Here is a 22,708-nt window from a genome sequence, read left to right as displayed (position 1 = left end):
TTTCAAATTTAATTTTTTCAACCTTTTTTTTAAAAATCCCCACGTGGGGGGGGGGGGGGCGTTCCTGGGCTGATTCAGCGTATCCGTAGCGTGCGTGCTCTACTAGTTTCGGCCCAAATAGCAGAGCCCTGCTAATTTGTTGTTGGACCGAGCTGGGCTCAGTTACCCAAACCTGGGCTGCCGCCGGATACGCTTCTGTTGTTGCCAGGCTGAGCTCTTGCTGGGCCAGAACGGGCCAAAATCACATTCTCTTAACGAGGAAAGGAACAGCCAGGAGACGTAACTTTGGGCTCGCGACATGGTTGGTGGCCAATCCCCTTCGTCTCCGCCATCCCCATGGATGCTTGCTCCGGTTCGTACAGGTGGTTAGCGCATCAAACGACGAACGCGGGCGCGCGTGCCGCCGTGGTCCAGCGCATCCGCCAATGGCCGCCGCCGGATCCACCGCGCCGACCCACTGCCCAGGACCAGCGCGCACAGGCACGCAGTTTCCTGACCAACCTCGCCTTGCAGCCGCCGCACAACGGCGCACCGGTCGCTGTAGGTCCTCCTCCTCTGTAGCTCTGTGCCCGTGGGCCATGGGCCGATTTAACGCGCGCATGCATGTGCCGCGCGCTGCTCGCTGCCTGCGGACGACGCGCAGAGGCGGACGAAGCAAGCGAGAGCGAGACGGTGCGGGGGGCCGAGCTACCGCTCTGAAAAAGGCGGCGCGGGGCCTTCAATTCGCACGAGACGCCATTGCTCCGCTCGCCCTCTTCTTCAATGCGGGCCGGTCGGCGCCGTGCCTAATCGTTTCTGGTATCATGTGTGCGTGCTCGCTTCGGCAAAAACCATGGGCACTGGGAGCTCCCGCCAGTCGCTCGGCCCGGTGGTATGCTGGTACTGCATCAGCAGGCGGCAGCGCAGGTCAGAGGCCGGCTTGCACTTGCACGTGGCTTCCGAAAACGGGCACTGAATTGTCATCGAATTCGGGCGCACGCAGACGCAGTGGGTTGCGGGAGGAATCAATGCGAGAGCTGCAACTGCGATGTGGCGCGCAACTGTGCTGCCGCTGCCGCCCCGACGCGCAGAGCCATCGACGCTGCTGCTGGATGCAACGATCAGCGGCGTTCTCGATCGTTTTCCCTCCCAGCCAGGCGGCATTGCTAGCGCAAACAGTCGCTCTGAAAATAGTTGCACACGCCCGTCGGAGTTGAGGAAGAACGCTCTCGCCGCCCGACTGGCGGTCAGGGTCGGCCGAAGTGCCGACGCCACTTCCCCCCCATCAATTTTTGTTGCTTTCCCTCAGCAATCAAATGATCCGAAGCACAGGTGATTGGGGGGGGGGGGGGGGGGTCCATTTGTCTGCTTTCCATCGAAGCAAGCAGGCCACGATCAAAAGGTAAACGGGGAAAAAATTTGCAGGTTCAGAGAGCTTCAGCCAGCGTTAGCATCGCGCTACAGCAGCGGATTAACACGGCCACGGGTCCAGAACACATGCCACGGCGGCTCGGCACAGCGGCTGAGAATCTGAGATCCAGATCGCGCGTCCTGCTGCCGCTCGATCCAAACGAGGCTCCCCACGGATCCCTGTCGCGCGTTTACGCCACCGCGTACGGCGTACGGCGCGGCACCACCGATCATTCTCTTCGATCCAAGCTGCAGTGTTGTGTTGGCTCGTTCGAGATCTTCTGCGAATTGGAGGCGCCGGCGGTACGGTGCCACCGGCTTTCATCTGGAAACTGCAAATGTTCGTGCACGTAGCGCAACTGCGCACGGTGCAGCTACAGCAAGGTGGCACAGGATATTTTCCCTGATTACATTCGGATTAGACCCGAAACATGTGATCTGAACGGCCGGCATGCAAAAAAGGCCTGACAGCAACCGCTGCCGGTCACAAACGGGTGCGGGGCATCCGTCCGGTCGGGAACCTGTCGTTTTTCTGCAACCACATTATTCCAAACGACCAAACCTGAGGAGAGGAGCCGCGGAGAAGCGGACCAGACGCACGGTCGTTGTCGGAGAAGAGAGCAATCGCTCATCCCTCTCGCCCGGGCCGTACGCCGGCGCCGTGCACGGGAGGTCGCCGCTCCTCGTTGGGTACGGCGACATCGCACCGCGCGTCCTCTGCCGGTCGCGTCTGATTGGCGAGTGGTGACACGTGCGCGTGTGTCGTGTACGCCTGCCACACTAAAGTATTTCCAAGGTACCAGCTTTGTGTACTGGTAATCGGATGCTCCATTTAGATCACCTTATTACGAGATGTGATAAAAACAGATACTAATGTATAAAGATCATCTAAATCGAGGAAGTTGGCTTCCGAGGAACACGTAGATTGTCGCATTAGATTGCGTGGAATTTCTTTTTTCAATTTTAGGCGTCTGAAGTATAGGAGGCGTGCAGAATTAATTTCATTTTTTTAATCACAATTTCTACCAATCTTGTGGAGATCATTCTTCAGAGGAGAACCTAAAAAAAGAAAGGGAAACTTATTTGAAAATAGTCTGTATATATATGATTTCCATGTCTTGGCACACTTCAGTTTTGTTATCTTCTTTATCTGTGTATATAGTAGTTATTATGGAGCCTTATTTTAATTCGAAAATATAAGACGTTTGTGCTCGTTTTTCCCCCAGGTAATATATATGTTCTTTATTGGCCTTTGACTACCACTTTTTACTACATTTAGTAGTAAACTTTTGTGAATTTTTACTATTTACCTGTCATCCGAGAGCTGATATTATTTGTTAGTCGCCTTACTCTATTACATTACACACTTATGAGATGAAGCAACGTTTACACTATTTTCTGACCAAAAGAGTTTTTTACGCTAGTGAGTAATGACACCCTATTATATTGACCTGCAATGTATTTCCATTGACATATCAGACTGGTGGTATATATAAATAAAAATTTAGTTCGAGCCTATATTTTATTCGTTTTTGGGTATATGTTGGCAGAGTTGCATCTCCTCGCAGGTCACAACTTCAAGTTGGATCCGTAAATCGATCAAATATCTATAGTTTTAGTTGAAAATTTGAAATAGTGGAAACACAATTGCTTATTTAAACCCTACGCCCCTGCCTCTAGCTCTCTACGGATAAGAAAGCTAGCTATGAATCTCATGGAGAGTTCCATCCTGGCTCAACGAAATCTTGCAGCCAGCAGAAGTAGCCGGCTCCAAATACGTCACGTCGCCAGCGCACGTGGGCCCTTGGTAACCGAATCGTAGGAGCACGCAAGACATTCTCAAGCAAGCCTCGCCGAGTCGCTCCGGGCCGGGCATGCACGCCTGACGTGGCGACGGCGCGCCTCCGTGACGAGCCCACCGGCCGCGTCCTCCTTTTTCTCATCACGGTGTTAGTTGTATGGTGAGCCGTATTGATTGAGGAGATGCGCGTCGCTATCTATCCGCCGGACCGCCGCTCCTCGTCCCTCTCCTCCCCCTAGCTGCCTCTCCTCGTCGCTACCCGTATGAGTCGTGGTACCCCAGGCAGGCCGCGGGAGTCTATATAAACGCGCGCGCCAAAAGCCCAGCTCATCACACGTCGCCCGCCACACGAAGCAGGCGCAGCCTTACCTGACTACCTGAGCCAAGAACCCCTTCCCAATGGCGGTGCAGGGCGAGGAGACGGCGGAGAAGCAGGCGGCGGTGCCGGGCGGGGGCACGACGGCGGCGGCGAGGGGCCACCCGCTGCTGCGCGGGTGGCGGCGCGAGAGGTACACGCACGGGATGCACCCGGCGCAGATGGAGGCGCTCCGCGCCATGTGCGGCGCGCTCATCCCCTCGCTGCCCGCGGACGGCGGCCACGGCCGCGGGGACCCGCCCGGCGGCAAGGACCTCGAGCGCTTCTACCGCGCCTCCGCCGCCGACTCCACCATCCCCGACGAGGTGACCACCCCCACGATCAATGATCAAACTCGTCCCCGCACTCAATACAATAGTCACACACACGACTTCTTGCCGTCTCATCTGTTCTTGGTTTACCAGCTCCAATCTTCTTGGTCAAAAAAGAAAAAAAATATCTTCTTGTCCAATCGCCTCAATTTTTTTATTTGTTTGTGCTTCTTCAAAAAAAACTGTTTGTAATTTCGGTGTCTCGTCAAATTAATCGTACCCTCTGACTGGGTAAGATAAACAAAAGCAGAATTCAGATTCATGCTGATATCTGAGCGTTAGGTGAGGTGAATTCATCAGCGGCGTGCGTCAGGCCCTGCCGTTCTCTGCACACGCCGGTCCGTGTCTGGGCGCTGACAATAAGTATTGTCTGCAACGTTGGCACACCAAAATATCCTGGATTCAAAAAAAAAAATCATCCCGGATTCGTCTCATTACAGGCCCGGACGTCCGGTCTCAGCCTCTCTGGTAGTGCTCGGGCGCGCCTTCACGTCGCCGGGGAGTCTCGCCCCTGAGATTGGCAAGAGCTTCCATCCGGTGCACGGGAAAGTAGCGGTGCACCGGACCGGAGTGGCCCTGTCACGGCGTTGAATTGGGGCCAACAACTATTCTGGCATCGACGTTACACCTCTCAGCTAGCTAGTACTATGATCTGTAGTTTTTCGTCCTTTCATGTGAGAAGACGTAAGCACCTGAAACTTCGTCGCTCATGTCGTGTCTCGGCCGGAAAAGGGAGATTCACGAAAAATTTCCACAAAGTTTTTTAATGGAATTTCACAGAATTTGGAAAAGGAAGAAGTTTGATTTCTGCAGGATATAACATGTCGTTTTTTGTTCTTCTTTATGCTGCGAGAACAGGTTGCGGAGCTGATGGTGACGCGGTGCATCCGGGAGGCGGTGGCGCTGGCGTGGGTGGTGCTGTGGGTGCTGAGCACGCGAGTGGGCACGCTGCTGCTGTGCGGCCGCCTGTGCGCCGCCGGCGGCTTCCCCTACGTCCGCAAGTTCGCCGACATGCCGCCAGAGCGCCGGGAGGCGGCGCTGCAGCGATGGAACCGGGTGCGCTGGCTCTTCCCGCTCCGGATCGCCTTCGCTATCGTCAAGATCCTCTGCCACTACGTCTTCTACGCCATGGTACGCCCGCCCGGAAACTAGCACTGCCAGACTGACATTCTCCGTCCGTTCATTGCTTGCACGGTTGCACCTTCTCTTCTCTGACGTCCCTTGCTGACCACAATGAATTGGCCCTCCCCCTTCAGGCATTGTTTGGCAGCTTGATTGATCAAAACGATAGAGATTAGGTTTCTGGAACTTCGATTAGTAATGACCAAATTGACACTTGTCTAAATACAGTACTAGGTAAGCCAATGTAGCATGACAAAACTGTCAGTTTTTCTAAATTCTGAATACAACCACAAAGTGATCATGCCTCAGCTACCCTGGCGACGCTGAATTATTCGCTTTTAGTATGATCGGCAACTTGGCAAGCCAAGAACGTGAGGATTAGGGAGAATATAGGTGCCAACACGGCATTAAGTGTCACTGCAGAGATCTGAAACAGTGCTTAGCCTGCCACTGCTCATTCAGTAGTTGGTGCCAAATTGCCACACTTGCTATCTGTTCAGATTTTAAAGGTTGGATCTTGGAATCAATAGGGCAGCTCTGCGAGAGGCCCCGTCTCTGACCTCTCTGCAGGCTCCGGCCACCCAGTGGGCAGAATCCGCGTAACTTTCCTGCAATTCTAGAGGCAACATCTGTTTGATTTGCTAATCCGGACTCGAACAATACTTTCACGCCTATGTCTGAAACTGAAGCCTCCCTTGCTGTTGGTTTCTGAAGCTAGGAAACGTATCTTGCTATTCGAAATCCGTAAGCGTCGTTGATCTTTTTTTTCTGGGTGTTTTTTTATAACAATCTGGGTGGTTAATTAGTCGTTGCAGTTCCAGTCATTGTTGGTTAGTTAGACACAGGGCCGTCAGCATTTAGATTTCAGAAGACCAAACTATAAAACCGTGCTCTGACCACTCAATTCAGTTCTGAAAGCTGAAAATGACTGTGCCTACCTGAATGCAACTTGTCTGCAGCAATAGTCGATTCTACCCAGCATCAGCCCACTTGGCCATTCGTAGTAAACACAACACGTTTAGCAATTTATAGGTGTTATGAGAGAGATAGTAACATAGTACTAGTAATAAGGTGTCCGGTCCATGAGAAGCGTCCACAAGAATATCAGGTGCTTGTGCCTAACCTGATAGTGCCATATCAAGTACTAACATAAATGCAGCATTCGAGTCGCTTGTTTAACAAATAGATCTTGTATTGCCAAGGTCACCATCCACAACCACAAGCATGCCGCAAATCTATTTCCTTGTAGAAATAATTTCACCAAAAAGTAAAAAAAAAAAGAATTGCGGCCTTACTTCACCTGGCAAAACATCGATGCAGTAGAAACATTTGTGTCAAGAATATGTTTAAATCATAATCATAAACTTTCATCTCCTAAATCGTAAGCAAATACTATGCCGATGCAGAATGTTGTGTTCTTCAGCTCCTCTTAACATGCAGGTGAACGAGAACTCTGAGAATCCGTACTGGAAAGCGATTGGATACAGCGTTCACGAGCAACGGGAGGGTCAGGCGGAGGCGGCGCCGTCGCCGTCCCGGCCTCTCGACGTCGGCGTCGTGGAGACCAGGCTGCTGAACGACAACGCGCTACTCAGGTCGCTCGTGGGCAGGGGCCTCACGGTGAAGCCGGCCGCGTCGGACGCGGACCACCACGTCGTGCAATGCGACGCCGTCATCGTCGGGTCAGGCTGCGGCGGCGGCGTGGCCGCGGCCGTGCTCGCTTCCGCGGGGTACAAGGTGGTCGTCGTCGAGAAGGGCGACTACTTCACCGCCGCGGACTACAGCTCGATCGAGGGCCCGTCCATGGAGCGCCTCTTCGAGCGGGGCGGCATCTTCTGCACGTCCAACGTGACCACGATGATCTTCACGGGCGCCACGGTCGGCGGCGGCTCGGCGGTGAACTGGTCCGCCAGCATCCGCACGCCGAGGGAGGTGACGCAGGAGTGGGCGCGCGAGCACGGGCTCCCGGTGTTCGCGAGCCCCGGGTACGTGCAGGCCATGGACGCGGTGTGCGACCGGCTCTCGGTGACCGACGGGTGCCGGGAGGAAGGGTTCCAGAACAAGGTGGTCCGCCGCGGGTGCGAGGCGCTCGGGCTGTGCGCGGACGCCGTGCCGCGCAACTCGTCGGAGGGACACTTCTGCGGGAGCTGCAACTTCGGCTGCCCCACCGGCGACAAGCGCGGCACGGACACGACGTGGCTCGTGGACGCCGTCGCGCGCGGCGCGGTCATCCTGACCGGCTGCAAGGCCGAGCACTTCGTGTTCGAGAAAAACAGCAGCAGCGGGCGCGGCCGGGGCAAGAAGTGCGTGGGTCTGGTGGCGACGTGCGCGAGCGACGGCGTCTCCAAGAAGCTGCGCATCGAGGCCAAGGTCTCGATCGCGGCGTGCGGGGCGCTGATGACGCCGCCGCTGCTGCGCAGCAGCGGGCTCAAGAACCGGCACATCGGCCGCAACCTCCACCTCCACCCGGTGTCCATGGCGTGGGGCTACTTCCCGGAGAGCAGGCAGGACCCTCAGCTCGCCGGCAAGTGCTACGAGGGCGGCATCATCACGAGCATGCACCGCGTCACGGAGCGCACCATCATCGAGACGCCGGCGCTGGGTCCCGGCGCCTTCGCCGCCATGGTCCCCTGGGAGTCCGGCCGCGACATGAAGGAGCGGATGCGCCGGTACTCCCGCACCGCGCACGCCTTCGCGCTGGTCCGCGACCGCGGCGCCGGGTTCGTGGACGGCGAGGGCCGCGTGCGCTTCACCCCGAGCCGCGAGGACGTGGAGGAGCTCCGCCACGGCCTGCGCCGCGCGCTGCGCATCCTGGTGGCCGCCGGCGCCGCCGAGGTCGGCACCCACCGCAGCGACGGGCAGCGGCTGCGGTGCAAGGGCCTCCGCGACGAGGACCTGGAGGCGTTCCTGGACGAGGTGACCGTCGAGAAGGGGCCCATGCACTCGAGGGCCGACAGGTGGGCGCTCCACTGCTCGGCGCACCAGATGGGCAGCTGCCGGATGGGGTCCAGCCCCCGGGACGGCGCCGTGGACGGCCGCGGCGAGAGCTGGGAGGCCGAGGGGCTGTACGTGTGCGACGGCAGCCTGCTGCCGACGGCGGTGGGCGTGAACCCCATGATCACCATCCAGTCCATCGCCTACTGCCTCTCCAAGGGCATCGCCGAGACCCTGGCGCAGGGCGAGAAACAGTAGACTATACTTGGGACGTGCCGGGCGATGCGCCAATGCGTGTGCGTAGCATCTATGCGTGTCGTGTGCTTGCTAATCGCGTGTGCAGACTATGCTGCTCTCCATTTGTGCAAACGGTTCACGATCGGTGGTTGGCTTACACAGCCTAAAATTTTAGATGAGCCGGACACAAAAGATTACCCTTTTAAAAAGATCACATACAGTTGGACTTAAGGCTACAGAAAATGGTTATAGAAACATTTGAACTGGATTATGTATTGTGTAATTCGAGACAGCATGAACTAGAATATTTTAAAAAATGCAGCTTGTCTTTGCGTATTGCTGATGCAACATAATCAAATTAAGATCTACTCTAATTCATTAGTTTTCCATACGTTTGGAACCACAGGTCGCAACAGCAGAACATCTAGTAAATTAGCACTTGATTTTAATACACCAATGCTGCATTGCGCGGCTGATTATTCTTTCATTGCCTCTGGGTGAAGACCGTCCATCATGTCCGAACAGGATTGGTCATGATTCTGATTTCTGAGCTCCAGCTCCTCGCTTGATTACCCGCGCAATCGAACGTGTACGACCCTGCACTGCCAACATTTTGTGGCAAAAGACCAAGTATATCTATGAAGTATAGGTGTGTGCACATGCTATGTTGGGCCAAATTCTCTATTTACTGAGCTACAGATCAGCCCAACTCGTCCCTCCGCCAAGCGCGAGCGGCCGAGGCGCCGAGCGCCGGCAAGGCCGCCAGGCGCCACCGCCGGCGGAGGAGATTCGGCACCGGCGCCCAGGCCACGACGATTTGGCGGGCAGCGGCTGAGGACCGATTTTAGCATTTCTGATTTTTATAGGAAGATCGGTTTTATTATTTATAAGTAGTTGATTTGGGTGTATAACTTTCCTGTACATCGTAGAGATTGGCATAATGAAGAGCAAATCGGAAATAATTTGAAATCCTGGCTCCGCAGCAGCACCGATTGGGGCTGCGACTAGGATACAAGTCATCGCACAAGGCCCATCACGAGCTCGCCCTGCCGCCGGCTACCTTCTTCGTCTCCGGCGGCTCTTGCCACCGGATCCGCCGGCCGCTGCCATGCTCGGCTTCCTACGCCCTCGTTCTAGTCCTGGCTCACCCGCTTGCCTACCTGACTGTCGGCAATCGGCGGCGCTCCGCCGCATCGTCAAGTCGACCCGCCACCACCGCCAGGTTTTCATGCCGCCCCCCGCTCTTCTTCTATGTCCAGTTGTGGTGGATTTCCAGCCCCCGACAGCCTCCCTCTCTAAAACATCCTGATATTTAATTTTCAAGAAGTTTACTAAGAAAAAGTGGGGAGCCATGTGTGTGCTTTCAATGGTAAATAGATACGTGGCGCACGTCCCCATGCTAATGGTGCGCCTCCGTATGCGCCCGCCGCGGATATGGAGGCGCTCCGGGCCATGTGAGGCGCGGCCGTCATCCCGTCCCTGCCCGTCGAGGGGCTCCATGGGGACGACCAGCGCGCCCGGCGGCGGCAAGGACGACGTCGAGCGATTAATTCCACCGCGCATCCGCCGCTGACGGCGATACCCCCGACGAGGTGAGAGCTGATACCTCTCGTGCCGTTTCCGTCCATATGTGATATATGGAGTTTCTTTCAACGGAACACTAGCTAATTACTTCCTTCATTCGAAGTTACATACAAGACGTATTCCGTTCCATTCGATAGAAAAATGACCAGCAACTACTCTGCTAACATTTATTCATGTATTAAAAATGCATATCCATATGAATTTGTTTTTGAACATGACAACATCAACTTTGTCACACGAAAATTATATATTAATAATGAAGTAATTGTTGGTCGAAAGTTTGTCTTAACCAAACAAAATTGGTGGTGCCATGGACAGCACGACCAAACGTGTCCACCAGCAGCACCGAGCTGGGTGAAGCAATGCCACGGAGGATAAAAGCACGATTATTAGGTTCTGATTGTACCCTAGTTTAAACGGAAAACCCCCCAACCTCAGCTTTGGTTTCTGTGTCAAATGTTTTTAATTTTGACTATAATAAATAGCAAGAAAATTATAAAATTTGCATCATAAATATGATGTTAATAAGTTCATTGTGAAATCAACTACTATAACATGTAACAGTTTCTATTTGGAAAAAGTATTTTAAAAATACTATTGGTTAAATATAAAAATGACTTAGGATAACATAAATGTAACTATATTCTCGGCTCCAGTTATTAGTTTATTAATTCCATGTTCATGGTAATGAATTAGAGCACATATGTGGTTTTCCAAGTTGGTAATCCCATATTTCCATGTGCAAATCAAACCTTTTTTCAGAAAAAACACTAGTGGATTGAAATATTGTGCGCAACCTCCATTTTTATGCTACCGAGGGGATGGTATTTTAATATGAATAGTCTCACCTAATAATAATACATAGTTCGGATGCAGCTAATTTACGATTGCCCGTATTATAACCCGTTCGTACGGCCATTCTCGTTTTATTGAAGGAGATATTAGGATATCTGCATGCATATGAGGGGTAAAGAGATAAAAGAAAAAAATGAATAATGTGAGGACATGTATGCATATGTGAGGAGGAGAAAGAGAATAGATAGGCGTGTGCATGCACACGATTTCAAACTAAAAAAGATTGTAGTTTCGAAATCGAGCGTTCAAATCAAAATCCGATGACACAGTTGCGCTCGTTTTAATAACAATTTCAAAACAAGATCCCACACCACTATATTTCAAAGATATATTTTTTCATGTGATAAAATACCTTTTAGTGTGTTCTAATTTGCTTATGAATTTTGCAAAAGTTGCGTATCGCTTTGCAAGATGTTGCTTGACTCGCCCGAGTTTAATTAAGTGGATATCGATGTTGATATTTAGAAGATAATTGGATAATATGATTAGAGGATGATGGTAAACAATTGTGTTGGGTAGGTGGATGTTATTGCATGATCCGTGCTAGGCAACTTCAGCAAGTTAAAATTGAGCATTTTTACTAATTTATGTTGGTATTTTTCTAATCTACGTAAGCAATTTATGTGTCTATAAAAATATTGTTGAAACATATGCAAGTGACATCTTGTTTTGAAGGTCTTTCGAACGAAATATAGTTGTGCAATTAGAATTTGAATTTGATGGCTGGTTCAAGAATTACAGGGGTTTTTTAAGTTTTGGAATTGATTGCATGTGCTGCCCACTCCAGTTGAGCAGTTGTAGTTGCATTAAAATTCAATGCGGAATGTATACGAAAAATGAGAGGATCAGATGGTTCCACGTGGTATGTCTAGTCTATTTAACATGTGAGACAATCGATATAAAGGATGCGCATGTATTGATAAAATTATGGCTAGCCGCTGTTAAACCATTACCTAAATTGTTTACTAGTGTTTCACTTTTGATTCCTTTCCCTCTGATAAATAGTTTACTAGTATTTCCCTGCTGATTCTTTCCCTCTGATAATAATAATAAAAGTTAAATTAAAGTCACTAATGATGAGCTAGGCGCGCCCTAGTCCTCTAGTTCCATCGCGTTCAGGTGCGAAGGCCGGCGGATCGGGCCGGCTGTCGCAGACAGCGCGTGCAAGCAAACTACTAGCAGGGCCGCCATCATGTTGGTGGCTTCGCTCGCGGCTGCTGCCGCGCGCGTCCCCGGATCACGGCCCGTTGCCGCCTCCGGTCGCGGGGCGTTGGTCCCTCCCAAGCAAAGTGAAGCAGCAAGAAGCCTACCCGGCCGGGCCCTCGCCTCGACCCGGCCACGTACGTGACGGTCGACTGATGAACTGACCGCAGCAGGAGGACGCACGCACGCCGCGACGCCGGCCGGCCGCGCACGGTGGTCTCCCAGGCCAGCAGTAAACACCTCACGCCGCGCGCGGCCGCCGGTCGAACCCACTCGATCCGGCGCGCGTACCCTCTGTACCGGCGCACCGTTGGCGGCTGTCCCCCGCCCACGCCGGCGGCGGGCCGGCAGTCCGGTGCCAGTCTGCCTGCCAGACCAACCAGTGGCCGGTTCAGTCCGATCACAAATGCTTGTCCCCGGCGTACTGTAGGTTTCCGAGCAGCCTACAGTATGGGAGGGGCTCAGGGGCGTGCGTGGTCAGTGCGGTAGCCATGCCTGCGCTCTCAGAGGCACGTACGTCGTCTCGGTCGTCGGCATCTACTACGGAACAACCACCAAAAGCGTCCCATGCCGACGGCATGCGCTGCGATGCACAATTAAGCGCCCTGCTTGCTTATCCTAAAATCACGTTTATTTCCGTGGTTATTAAGGCGTCTGCCCGTACGTCGCTGCCGTGGCTTAATTATATCAGTGAGACGTATCGACGGCATCGTCCCACCAACTCTCTCTCTCTCTCTCTCTCTCTCTCTCTCTCTCTCTCTCTATCTATCTATCTCTCTATCTCTATCTCTCTCACGGCAACAGGAACTCTCTCTCTCACGGCAAATACAGGAGCTCTCTCTCTCTCTGAGAAAGACCAGGACCTCTCTATATAGACACGCATGCCGCGCGCGGCACCACACACACGATGACACGACTCGCAGATACGTAGTGCGCCACCACACGCACTTCGCCGCCGGCCGCAAGCGAAGGCAGGAGCGAGAGATAAACTCCGCGCCGCTGCGAGCACACACGGCCGCTGCTCGATCACCGGTACGTCATGGCAACGAAGGAGAAGGCGGCGGCGGCGGGGAGGAGGAAGGGAAGCCCGATGCTGCGGGGGTGCAAGCGCGAGGCGTACACGCACGGGCTGCGCCCGCCGCAGATGGAGGCGCTCCGGGCCATGTGCGGCGCGATCATCCCGTCCCTGCCGCTCCTCCCCGGCGGCGGCGCCAAGGCCGGCCTCGAGCGGTTCTACCGCGCGTCCGCCGCCGACGGCGCCATCCCCGACGAGGTGAGCTATCGTCATACTATATATGCATGGCGTTCTTTCAACGGAATTATTGAATATACTAGCTAGCTAGTACTAGTAACTTGTATAGGGCGGCACGACCGGCGTACTGTCATGGAAACGACATCACCGACACTACCGTCCATACTCTCCCTCCGTACCTTCATGGTGCCCGGCAGCACCTGCACGGGGGTACAGTAGCTCAAAGCAGTAATAGCACGAATACGGTGTACTTAAGAAGGAACCTCTCTTACAATAATCCTCTGGAATCTTTCATATGCAAAGTGGGGCTGGTATAGAACTACCCTTATCCTCACCTCGACGATCTTCTCGTTCTAAAAGAGCTCGACGCTTGACTCTCCCCGCCGGCCATTCGTTTTTTTTTAAAAAAAAAAACACTACTACTTCTGTTATTGCGGCGCTTAGTATAACTACATCTCTGTTTTCTTTTTTAGATGAAAAACAACAGAAAGGTAGTGTTTATCGAACTGCTTCTATCGTGTCGCTATAAAGGACGACGGGCCTTCGGAACAGTAACGAATTGTTAGGTGGCCTGTGAGTCGCTGATGTTCGATATCGATCTAGACAACACACCTGCGATCGATCGCTTTAATTAAAGTCTAGATAGGTACAGTACAGTAGCCAGTTTCACCTTCATACATGGTAATGATGGATTACGGTGACATGTCTGATTTTTCAGTCGGTTCTTCCATGTGCAAGCCAAAACCTTTTCTTCTATCTCACACCTAGAAAACAGGTGTTATCTTTTTTTTTTGTGTGTGTGTGAAGCATCGCTAGTGGACCTACTTTAATTGGTGCAATTATACACACAAAAGCATGAGAATTTGTTACCATTTCACGCAATAATAATAGATGCATAGTTACGGTGTCTCCCTTTATTTTGATAAAAGGTCGCGCAGATGGCCACCCGCTGCGTATGGGAGGCTACGTTGTTGATGCGAGTTGTCCTCTGGATCCTGAGCACCAAGGTGGGCACACTGGCGCTATGTGGCTGGCTGTGCATCTCCGGCAGGTTCCCTTACGTCTCCAAGTTCGCCGACATGCCGGTGGAGCGGCGAGAGGAAGTGCTGAAGCGGTGGAACAAGGCTCGGTGGCTGTTCCCCCTCAAGGTCACCTTCGTCATCATCAAGATCCTCTCCCACTACTCGTTCTACACAATGGTACGTACCTTCAACTAAAGTCTAAAACTATGCATGCGTCACAGCTCATGGGAATGTTTGGAATGTAGGAAACCGTAGTTTTGCATGAACTTCAGGAGAAACAGTTAAGTCTCTGTATACATGCAGATGTACACGGAGACTTAACCGTACGTCCCAAATAGAGGCTATGTTCTTGTATGGTTCAGATTACCTGGATTTCAGGTAGTGGGCGATGATCTCTAATCTCGCTACACATGGTGTGGCATGCCGTGTTAGTGACGTAGACATAGCTAGTCACATTAAAAGACGGCCGGAAACAGTACTGCCATCTCCTCTTGCGTTTTGGCACCTTATTTTAGGTGTCTAACACATGGGGAAAGAAAAATCCATATATATTTGGTAACTCATAGTTTGGTACTTAATTTAAAATAAGATCTCTGCTAATAAACTACTATCTCCGTCCTAAATTACAATTCGTTTTGGTTTTTCTGCGTACGTATATTTTGATGTACACTATGTCTAGAGATACATAGCAAAAATTATGTACTGTAATTTAGGATAGAGGGAGTACACTGTAGAAATACGTGCCAGCACAAAAAATTACTTCATTATCAAGTTGATAAACTGCCATGATTTCTAGAGTACACTGTATGCTTGCGTTTGGTGTGGCCAGAATTCATGCTGCGGGACGGCTGGGGCCTGGGACGTAGCCACATTCATTTCGGATTTGCTGCATGCTACTGGCTCCCGCTCGGATTTATTTCTGTTTGGCGACAGAAATATTTTTTTAACGAAGGAAGTATATATATATCTTCTGTCCTAGTATACGTCAACTAGCTAGGTATGAGGGGTGCCCTTCGGAGAAATGGCAAGACGAGTTTGTTATTAATTGTTAGGAAGTCGCTATGAAGCAGCAGCGTCATAATATTCGGAGCTGTGACCCATTCGATGATGGTTGGACGATGGCCATGTAGGGGGCGACAGTACTTCGTGCGCGCAAGCTGCAGCCACTGTTTGAGTAGTTGGACACTGCACCCACAGTTCCAGGGGTCAGCGTTTGGGATGTGATATGAACTAGCTGTATATCAACGGATCCATACAAATATTTATCTTTACATATTTCTTCCACCATAATTTTTCGTTTGGTCCAACTTCTATCATGGACACGTAGGTTTTGGTCCATCCCGTATGCAAGTCGAACCAGCCCTCCACCCACAACTTGATCGCGTAAACCCCTACAAATTAACCCACAAGCGACTATACGTATCCGATACTTACAGTCTTTACCCGTAGCAAGGCACGAGCATATTTGCCTGTTATAAATATATATGTAATCATATATATACTATGTATTGCAATAAAATATATTCTATCTTGTTGACAGATGACGCAATCGTGTGAAACGGCTTAACAATGGGGTATTTGTGAAGGAATGCTTATGATGATTTAATTTATCTCCATTGGATAAATTAAAAATTAGAATAATCCCTTAATACTATGTATTGCAACAAGGGTATATTCTATCTTAGCTAGTCAGCCATTCCACAAGATTGCGTCACTAGGCGCAGGTAGACCCACCCTGCTCCTCACTCGTGAGCAACAATTCGGGTGGCTATTATGCCTGGTAGGGCCGATCATTTAAACCCGCTCCCAAGCTGTATGCTGTTTTGTAGACCAAGTACCACTCTACTTTGCTGGTAATAATACATCCAACCATCTAGCCTAATAAACGCTCCGGTGTCGACTCTTCCAAGTACTACGATAGGGGCTAGTTTGTGCGTGGCCCCTTTTGCTTGCTTGCTTTCAAAGTTACCGGGGGTGGGAGCCAAAAATTCAAGTGACGACTGACGATGTACAGAGAATCAAATAATTAATTCTAACAATTTTTTTTATCATTTAACTGTTTTATATTATATCTATAGATCTTGAATTGTCTAGTTACGTAGCTACTTGGCTTCATGGGTCATTTGAAAACAAATAAGATCTCTCCTCTCCCGGCATGGTTCCCAAAAAAGAAATATCTAGAGCACTAGCTAGCACCAAATAAGGTTATCAGGACGAGCCTCCTCTACCCTGCTGAGAGCGCTTGTCCCACTGATGTGTGGGCTCTAGTGTGGTCGAGTCCACACGTTGGTAAGAGCGAGTTGCACTGCAGTACTGTAGGTGCACTGCAACATCAGTTGAAATATGGAACGATGATAAATGCCTTCGCATTGTAGCAGTACAACGCTGTTGTCCTAAAGTTAAGGAAATAAAGTCGGATATATTTTTTGTCCGGTTTTAAAAATTCTATCACTTCAGTCGAAGATTTAGAGTATACAAATTCACATGTATTCTATCATACATGGACAATAATGCGTCTGCAAGTTGCCAATTGAACCCCAGCTCATGCATGTTGTATCTTTTTTTCTTTGCTAATTTTCAGACTCTTAGTCCCTTGTTGACTCCACCATCTGAAGCATTTTCTATTATCTGTGTGTGTTCCTGCCACACTGCCTACTTTGTTAATAATTTAATGCCAAACGGCGCAGATGTTTTGTCCTGCCAGTCCACAGTTTTATCAAATCTATGGCGTTATTTTTAAATGTCTCAACCAATTAAACAAAATGCATCCTTTGCCTCCGCCTCCACAAATGTTTTTTCCGATAAAGGAATTTTCTATAATTTGAGATTTCTACATACATTGAGTTGATACAAAATTCTTGAATATTCCCGACCTCTGCATTACTAGGATGCATACAACCTATAAAGAAAATGATAAAAAAGAGAATAATAATATCTGAGTTTGTTCTAAGTCGAATGGAAGGATTTTTGAGTTTGTTCTAAGTCAAACTATTCTATATTTGATCAAAATTATAAAAGAGAATAATAATATTTATGACATCAAATGAATATCATTAGATCCATTATAAAATATATTTATATAGTTTACTTATTTCATACGATAGATGTTAGCCGTACTCTTTTCTGTAAACTTGTTACCCTTAGAATAGTTTGACTTAATAAAAACTTAGAATTCCTTATATTCATTCATAGACAAGTACTACCTCCGTGAGATGGGTGGCTAGGTTTACGTCGACTGCCTTGTCGATTAAATATTGCAAGGCACAAGGGTGTTTGGAAAATGGCCGAGTATTCGGTGTACTCGACAAAAAGTGACACCACAACTTTTGCGCATGACTATTGTGGCAGATCCATAACTCAAACCTTGTGGGACCTATGACGGCGGCATGCACGAGTAAACCCACAAGGACATCTTCAATTAGGCAAGTCGGCTAGCTATAGCCTATAAGGTTAATCACGCTACACGTCACAATGGATCCTACATTTGAACGTCATTTAATGGATAGAGAGAGAACATGACACGGTCTCTCTTTTAAGAGCTGGAGCTAGTCTATAAAAGAAAACGGGGCAATTATCTACATTGTCCAACTCTTTGCAGGCATTAACAACAGTACTTAGATACTCTCTAGAAGTTAGGAGACTTTTTATGAGCTAAAATTGGATGCTAAACTTTAGTATATATTAGCACTCATACCTCGTACTAAAGTTTTTGAGTCTTGACTAAAGTTTAAAACGTGTTTGATACAAGTGCTAATGTCAAAATGCTAAACTTTAGCACTAGCTCCTCCAAATAGGAGTGCTAATAGGGTGGACTAAACTTTAACCAAGACTCAAAAATATTAGCATGGAGTATGAGTACTAATAATGCTAAAGTTAGTTTACCACCTAACTTTAGCTCATCCAAACAGGCTCTTCGTCCATCCCATTAGCACTCTCCTGTTTGGAGGACTTTAGTAATTTTTGGATATTAGCAATTAATCCAAACATCCCTTATACGAGTAGGCTCTAGCTAATACATAGATTTCGCTTGATATTACAATGCATATATATATAAAATCCTTAAAATTGATTTGGTTACATTAGTAGAAATTGGAATAGCATGATGTGATTCATAGACGTTTTGCAAAGATGCGACATTGGATTAATGATGTCATCGGCAATATGTGGCTATCATTTTCCCCACGTGCAGGTAAACAAGGACTCGGACAACCCTTCCTGGAAAGCAATAGGGTACAGCGTGCCAGACATCGACAGGCCACATAAGGAAGACCGGACGGAAGAAGCAGCACCGTCGCCGTCGCCGCGCCCACTGGACAGCGGCGTCGTGGAGGCCAGATCCCTGAACGACGCGACGCTGCTCAGGTCACTCTCGGAAAAAGGACTGGAGGTGAAAGCGGACGTGTCGGGCGCGCACCACACGGTGCGATGCGACGTCGTCATCGTTGGTTCAGGCTGCGGGGGCGGCGTGGCCGCCGCCGTGCTCGCCGCAGCGGGGCACAAGGTCGTCGTCGTCGAGAAGGGGGACTACTTCACAGCTGGGGATTACAGCTCCATCGAGGGCCCCTCCATGGAGCGCCTCTACGAGAAGGGGGGCATCTTCTGCACGTCCAACGCGTCGACCATCATGTTCACGGGCGCGACGGTCGGCGGCGGCTCCGCGATCAACTGGTCGGCGAGCATCCGCACGCCGGAGTGGGTCACGCAGGAATGGGCTGCCGAGCACGGGCTCCCCCTGTTCGGGAGGCCGGAGTACGCGCACGCCATGGACGCGGTCTGCGCCCGGCTCGCGGTGACCGGCGGGTGCCGGGAGGAGGGGTTCCAGAACAAGGTGCTCCGCGGCGGCTGCGAGGCGCTCGGGCTGCGCGCCGACGCCGTGCCGCGCAACTCGCCGGAGGGCCATTTCTGCGGCAGCTGCCACCTCGGCTGCCCCACCGGCGAGAAGCGCGGCACCGACACGACGTGGCTCGTCGACTCGGTGGCGCGCGGCGCGGTCGTACTGACGGGGTGCAAGGCCGAGCGCTTCATCCTCGAGAGCAGCCCCAGCAAGAACGGCCGGAGCAGGAAGTGCGTGGGCCTGGTGGCGACGTGCCTGGGCGACGGCGTCACCAGGAAGCTGCGCATCGAGGCCAGGGTTTCCATCGCGGCGTGCGGCGCGCTCATGACGCCGCCTCTGCTCCGCAGCAGCGGGCTCAAGAACAGGCACATCGGCCGCAACCTCCACCTCCACCCGGTGTCCATGGCGTGGGGGTACTTCCCCGAGAACAAGCAGCAGGAGCCGCGGCCGCTCACCGGCACGTGCTACGAGGGCGGCATCATCACCACCATGCACCGCGTCAACGCCCGCACCATCGTGCAGGCGCCGGCGCTGGGGCCGGGGTGCATGGCGTCGCTGATCCCCTGGGAGTCGGGCCGCGACATGAAGGACCGGATGCGCCGTTACGCGCGCACCGCGCACGCCTTCGCGCTGGTCCGCGACCGCGGCGCGGGGACCGTGGGCGGCGAGGGCCGCGTGCGCTACTCCCCGGGGCGGGAGGACGTGGCCGAGCTCCGCGGCGGCCTGCGCCGCGCGCTGCGCATCCTGGTGGCGGCCGGCGCGGCCGAGGTCGGCACCCACCGCAGCGACGGGCTCCGGCTGCGGTGCGGCGGCCTCCGCGACGAGGACCTGGAGGCGTTCCTGGACGAGGTGACCGTCGCGAGCGGGCCCATGTTCCCGGGCCCGGACAAGTGGGCGCTCCTGGCGTCGGCGCACCAGATGAGCAGCTGCCGGATGGGCGCGAGCCCCCGGGACGGCGCCGTGGACGGCCGCGGCGAGAGCTGGGAGGCCGAGGGGCTGTACGTGTGCGACGGCAGCGTGCTGCCCACGGCGGTGGGTGTGAACCCCATGATCACCATCCAGTCCACCGCGTACTGCGTCTCCAAGGGCATTGCCGAGACCCTGGCGACGGCGTATGTCAAGAAACCGTAGCCTGCTTGAGAACGGTGCTCGTGTAGTCTTGTGAAGCTGTCTCATGTTGAATGTGGTGTGCCGTCTGCTTGTTGCACGGTGGTGTGCGCTACGGATACGTCATCATCTTTGCAACTAGCATAAATAAAAAAATCTTAAAAGGTTAGCTTGTATTTGTATCGTCGTATCCAATGCTTTTTTAACTAAAGATCTCTTTTTTTCTGGAACCGGATTCAAAGGGTTGGCATGCATGCATGGTACGAGCAACCTTTGTGGGTACGTACAGTGCTACAGGAGCGCTCCGAATCGCGTACGTGATCTCTTACGCTGTGCACGGTTAGTGCTGAGAGCCTGAGATGGGTAGGGAAGGAGTGGCGCTGTTCATGCCGGTCTGAGACGAGGGCTCGCCCCGCCCGACCGCGCCGCACGGTTGGCACGCGGACACGGCACCGAGCTGCGCGCGAGGGTCGGCGATCTGATCCCGCTGCGTACCCATGCAACCCGGATCGCGGAGCGCCAGCGCGGTCTTGGCTTGGCTGTTGACAGCGACGGAGAGCCCTACCTAGGAGCGCTGTACCGAGCAGGACCGGCCCGTCTGCGCACTGTGCAGGCTACAGAGGCATGGGCCGGGCCAGACGTGCTCTGTTCGGTGCTTGTTGAACTGCACAGTACTAGCCAGTGTCGTCGTTTGCGTCCTGTACCCAACCAGTGTCATTTCAAAAGGGATGTTCACTTGTGCCGAGACACAGTGAAGAGTCATCGTCCATGGTGACCAGGAGCAGGAAGATGGAACTTCAACTCGTGAAGAAGTGATGGAAATCTCTCGGTGCAAGCGAGCTGAAACAAAAGTTTTGCCACGATCATGATTGAGCCGTGGAGCACCGGCCGTCTGGTTCAACCGATCAAAAATTTACGTTACATTTTGCTACTAGGGCAAATTATTACTGGGCAAAGTAATAAGGAAGTAGTTGCTCCGCGGTACCGCAGAGGAGACTTATCCGAGTAATACACATCACAATAGGTATATCCTCAATTTGAAAAAATTAACTCGGATCGGTATCCAACAGCCAATTATTGGAATACCTTGATGCTAGACATAGACGTAAACGTAATAAAATCATCATCCATAGCCGATCAGTTCTTCTCGGCTTAGGTGTAAGGAATTTTTCCACTCATATAAATACCAATTTATTACACAAGCTAACCGGCAGTTGTTTCAGAAAAAAAAAACAAATGTATTGGTAACCAGGTGACGACGGAACGATACTCCACAGAGGAACGCACACCAAAACATCACGACGCCATCAGCTAGAACCTTAACAATCCAACTCATCTTTTTTGGCAAGGAGGGGAGCATCGCTGCGAAGGCGCAGGCAGTGGCACCCTCGAGACGACGGCGACGACGGCACGGTGTCGCGGAGCCAGCACAGCCTCGAGACGAGCGGCGGCGGAGTAGGGTATCTTGCTCTCATTTTCTTTGCCGTCCCTCGCTCATGGATTCTTTGGGCTTATTTCTGGGCCGATGGACCAATGTGGACTTGGACACTTGGGAGGATTTCGGTCTCCTTATCTTCTTCTGTACAAGCGGCCCGAACGAGGTAAGTCTGTTTGTTCTTTTTTTTTTTGGAGAGGTAAGTATGTTTGATCGGCATTTCGCTATTCACAAGTACGCAAGGATTAATTCAGTTTCACCAGTCTTGTAGTTTACTAGGTTCAATTTGGCAGCACGCCAAACCAAACCAGCCTCCGGATGCTCTATCTCCAGCTTCACCCGACTCTAGCTCCGAAGGTTGCTCTCACACGATAAGACCTGTGCATGCATGTCGGTGTTCCTATGATCCTATGTTCTTCCCCTTTACTAAACAAATATGTTTAACCTCTCTGCAAGCGCTAAATTATTTCAAAGAGGTGTGTTAACAACGCATGTTGTGGTGGTGGACTGATGGTGCTGCGAGGCAGCGAGGTTGAGTCAAGGGGTGCTTGGGGCTAGGCTCCAGGCGTGTTGAGTTAATGTGTGCGAGTTCGTGCGGCACGTGTTGACGTTCTAATCCAACTTATCGGAGTTGAGTTGTTTACTGTTATATCTAATCTGAGCTATTAAAATTTTAATATAATCGGTAGCTTTTCTTCCTAGTTCGTTTCAAAAATATAATTACTCTCATCTCTTATATTAGAGTTGTTGGATATTGATGGGAGCAACTGGGATTTCAATAAGCTTATTCAAATATTCAATCCGGCAGATGCTAAGAAGATTGCCAAGAAAAAAATCTCGAGCAGACTTCCTGAAGACTTCATTGCTTGGCGCATGAAGAAATCTGGCATTTTCTCTATCAGAAATGCATACAACTTATAGCCCTCAGACTCAGCAGAGGCCAAGAGAGCTAGGCTATAAGCTCTGCCCCAAATCAAATGGTGAAAGGAAGTTGTGGTCGCACGTTTGGAGTGATCGTGTCCCCTAAAGTAGATGTGTTCATGGAAACTTGTCAAAGACATCTTACCTACCTGACGAGCTAAGTTCATCGGGCGTCCGGAGCCGAATGACATCTATCCTTTTTGTGATCGCGAGGCTGAGTCAAGTTACCATGCCATGGTGACCTGCCCACAGGCTATGGAACTACGATTGGCAATGAGAGAATGCTCGTATTTGCCGGATGAAGAGAAATTCAGATACACAGGAC

At 51.4% G+C, this 22,708-nt stretch overlaps 1 protein-coding gene across 3 annotated transcripts; it reads left to right on the top strand.

Annotated features, from left to right (window-relative positions):
• The first annotated feature begins 3,518 nt into the window (after window positions 1-3,518).
• On the top strand, window positions 3,519-20,203 carry LOC112875172 (long-chain-alcohol oxidase FAO2-like). 3 transcript variants are annotated; one of them, XM_025938915.1, is made up of 4 exons: window positions 3,519-3,871; window positions 4,736-5,008; window positions 6,440-7,956; window positions 19,811-20,203. In XM_025938915.1, exons 1-4 carry the CDS (start codon window positions 3,590-3,592, stop codon window positions 20,049-20,051), a joined length of 2,313 nt encoding a protein of 770 aa, XP_025794700.1. In that variant the 5' UTR covers window positions 3,519-3,589; the 3' UTR covers window positions 20,052-20,203. The 3 variants fall into 3 exon arrangements, with proteins under 3 accessions (XP_025794700.1, XP_025794701.1, XP_025794702.1); XM_025938916.1 differs by lacking the exon at window positions 19,811-20,203 and having other exon boundaries at window positions 6,440-8,441; XM_025938917.1 differs by lacking the exons at window positions 3,519-3,871; window positions 4,736-5,008; window positions 6,440-7,956 and adding exons at window positions 12,717-13,085; window positions 13,994-14,263 and having other exon boundaries at window positions 18,276-20,203.
• Window positions 20,204-22,708: the final 2,505 nt, after the last annotated feature.

This window comes from Panicum hallii, chromosome 9, assembly GCF_002211085.1.
Source record: "Panicum hallii strain FIL2 chromosome 9, PHallii_v3.1, whole genome shotgun sequence".
NCBI classification, from domain to species: Eukaryota; Viridiplantae; Streptophyta; class Magnoliopsida; order Poales; family Poaceae; genus Panicum; species Panicum hallii.
Note: the sequence above shows the minus strand (reverse complement) of the source record. Positions and strands in the feature narration are given on the sequence as shown.

Coding starts and splice junctions, on each gene's coding strand:
- LOC112875172 (XM_025938915.1), top strand. CDS start 3,590: ATGGCGGTGCAGGGCGAGGAGACGGCGGAGAAGCAGGCGGCGGTGCCG. Junction 5,009..6,439: donor ACTACGTCTTCTACGCCATG/GTACGCCCGCCC, acceptor CTTAACATGCAG/GTGAACGAGAACTCTGAGAA. Junction 7,957..19,810: donor ATGCACTCGAGGGCCGACAG/GTGGGCGCTCCA, acceptor GGGCCCGGACAA/GTGGGCGCTCCTGGCGTCGG.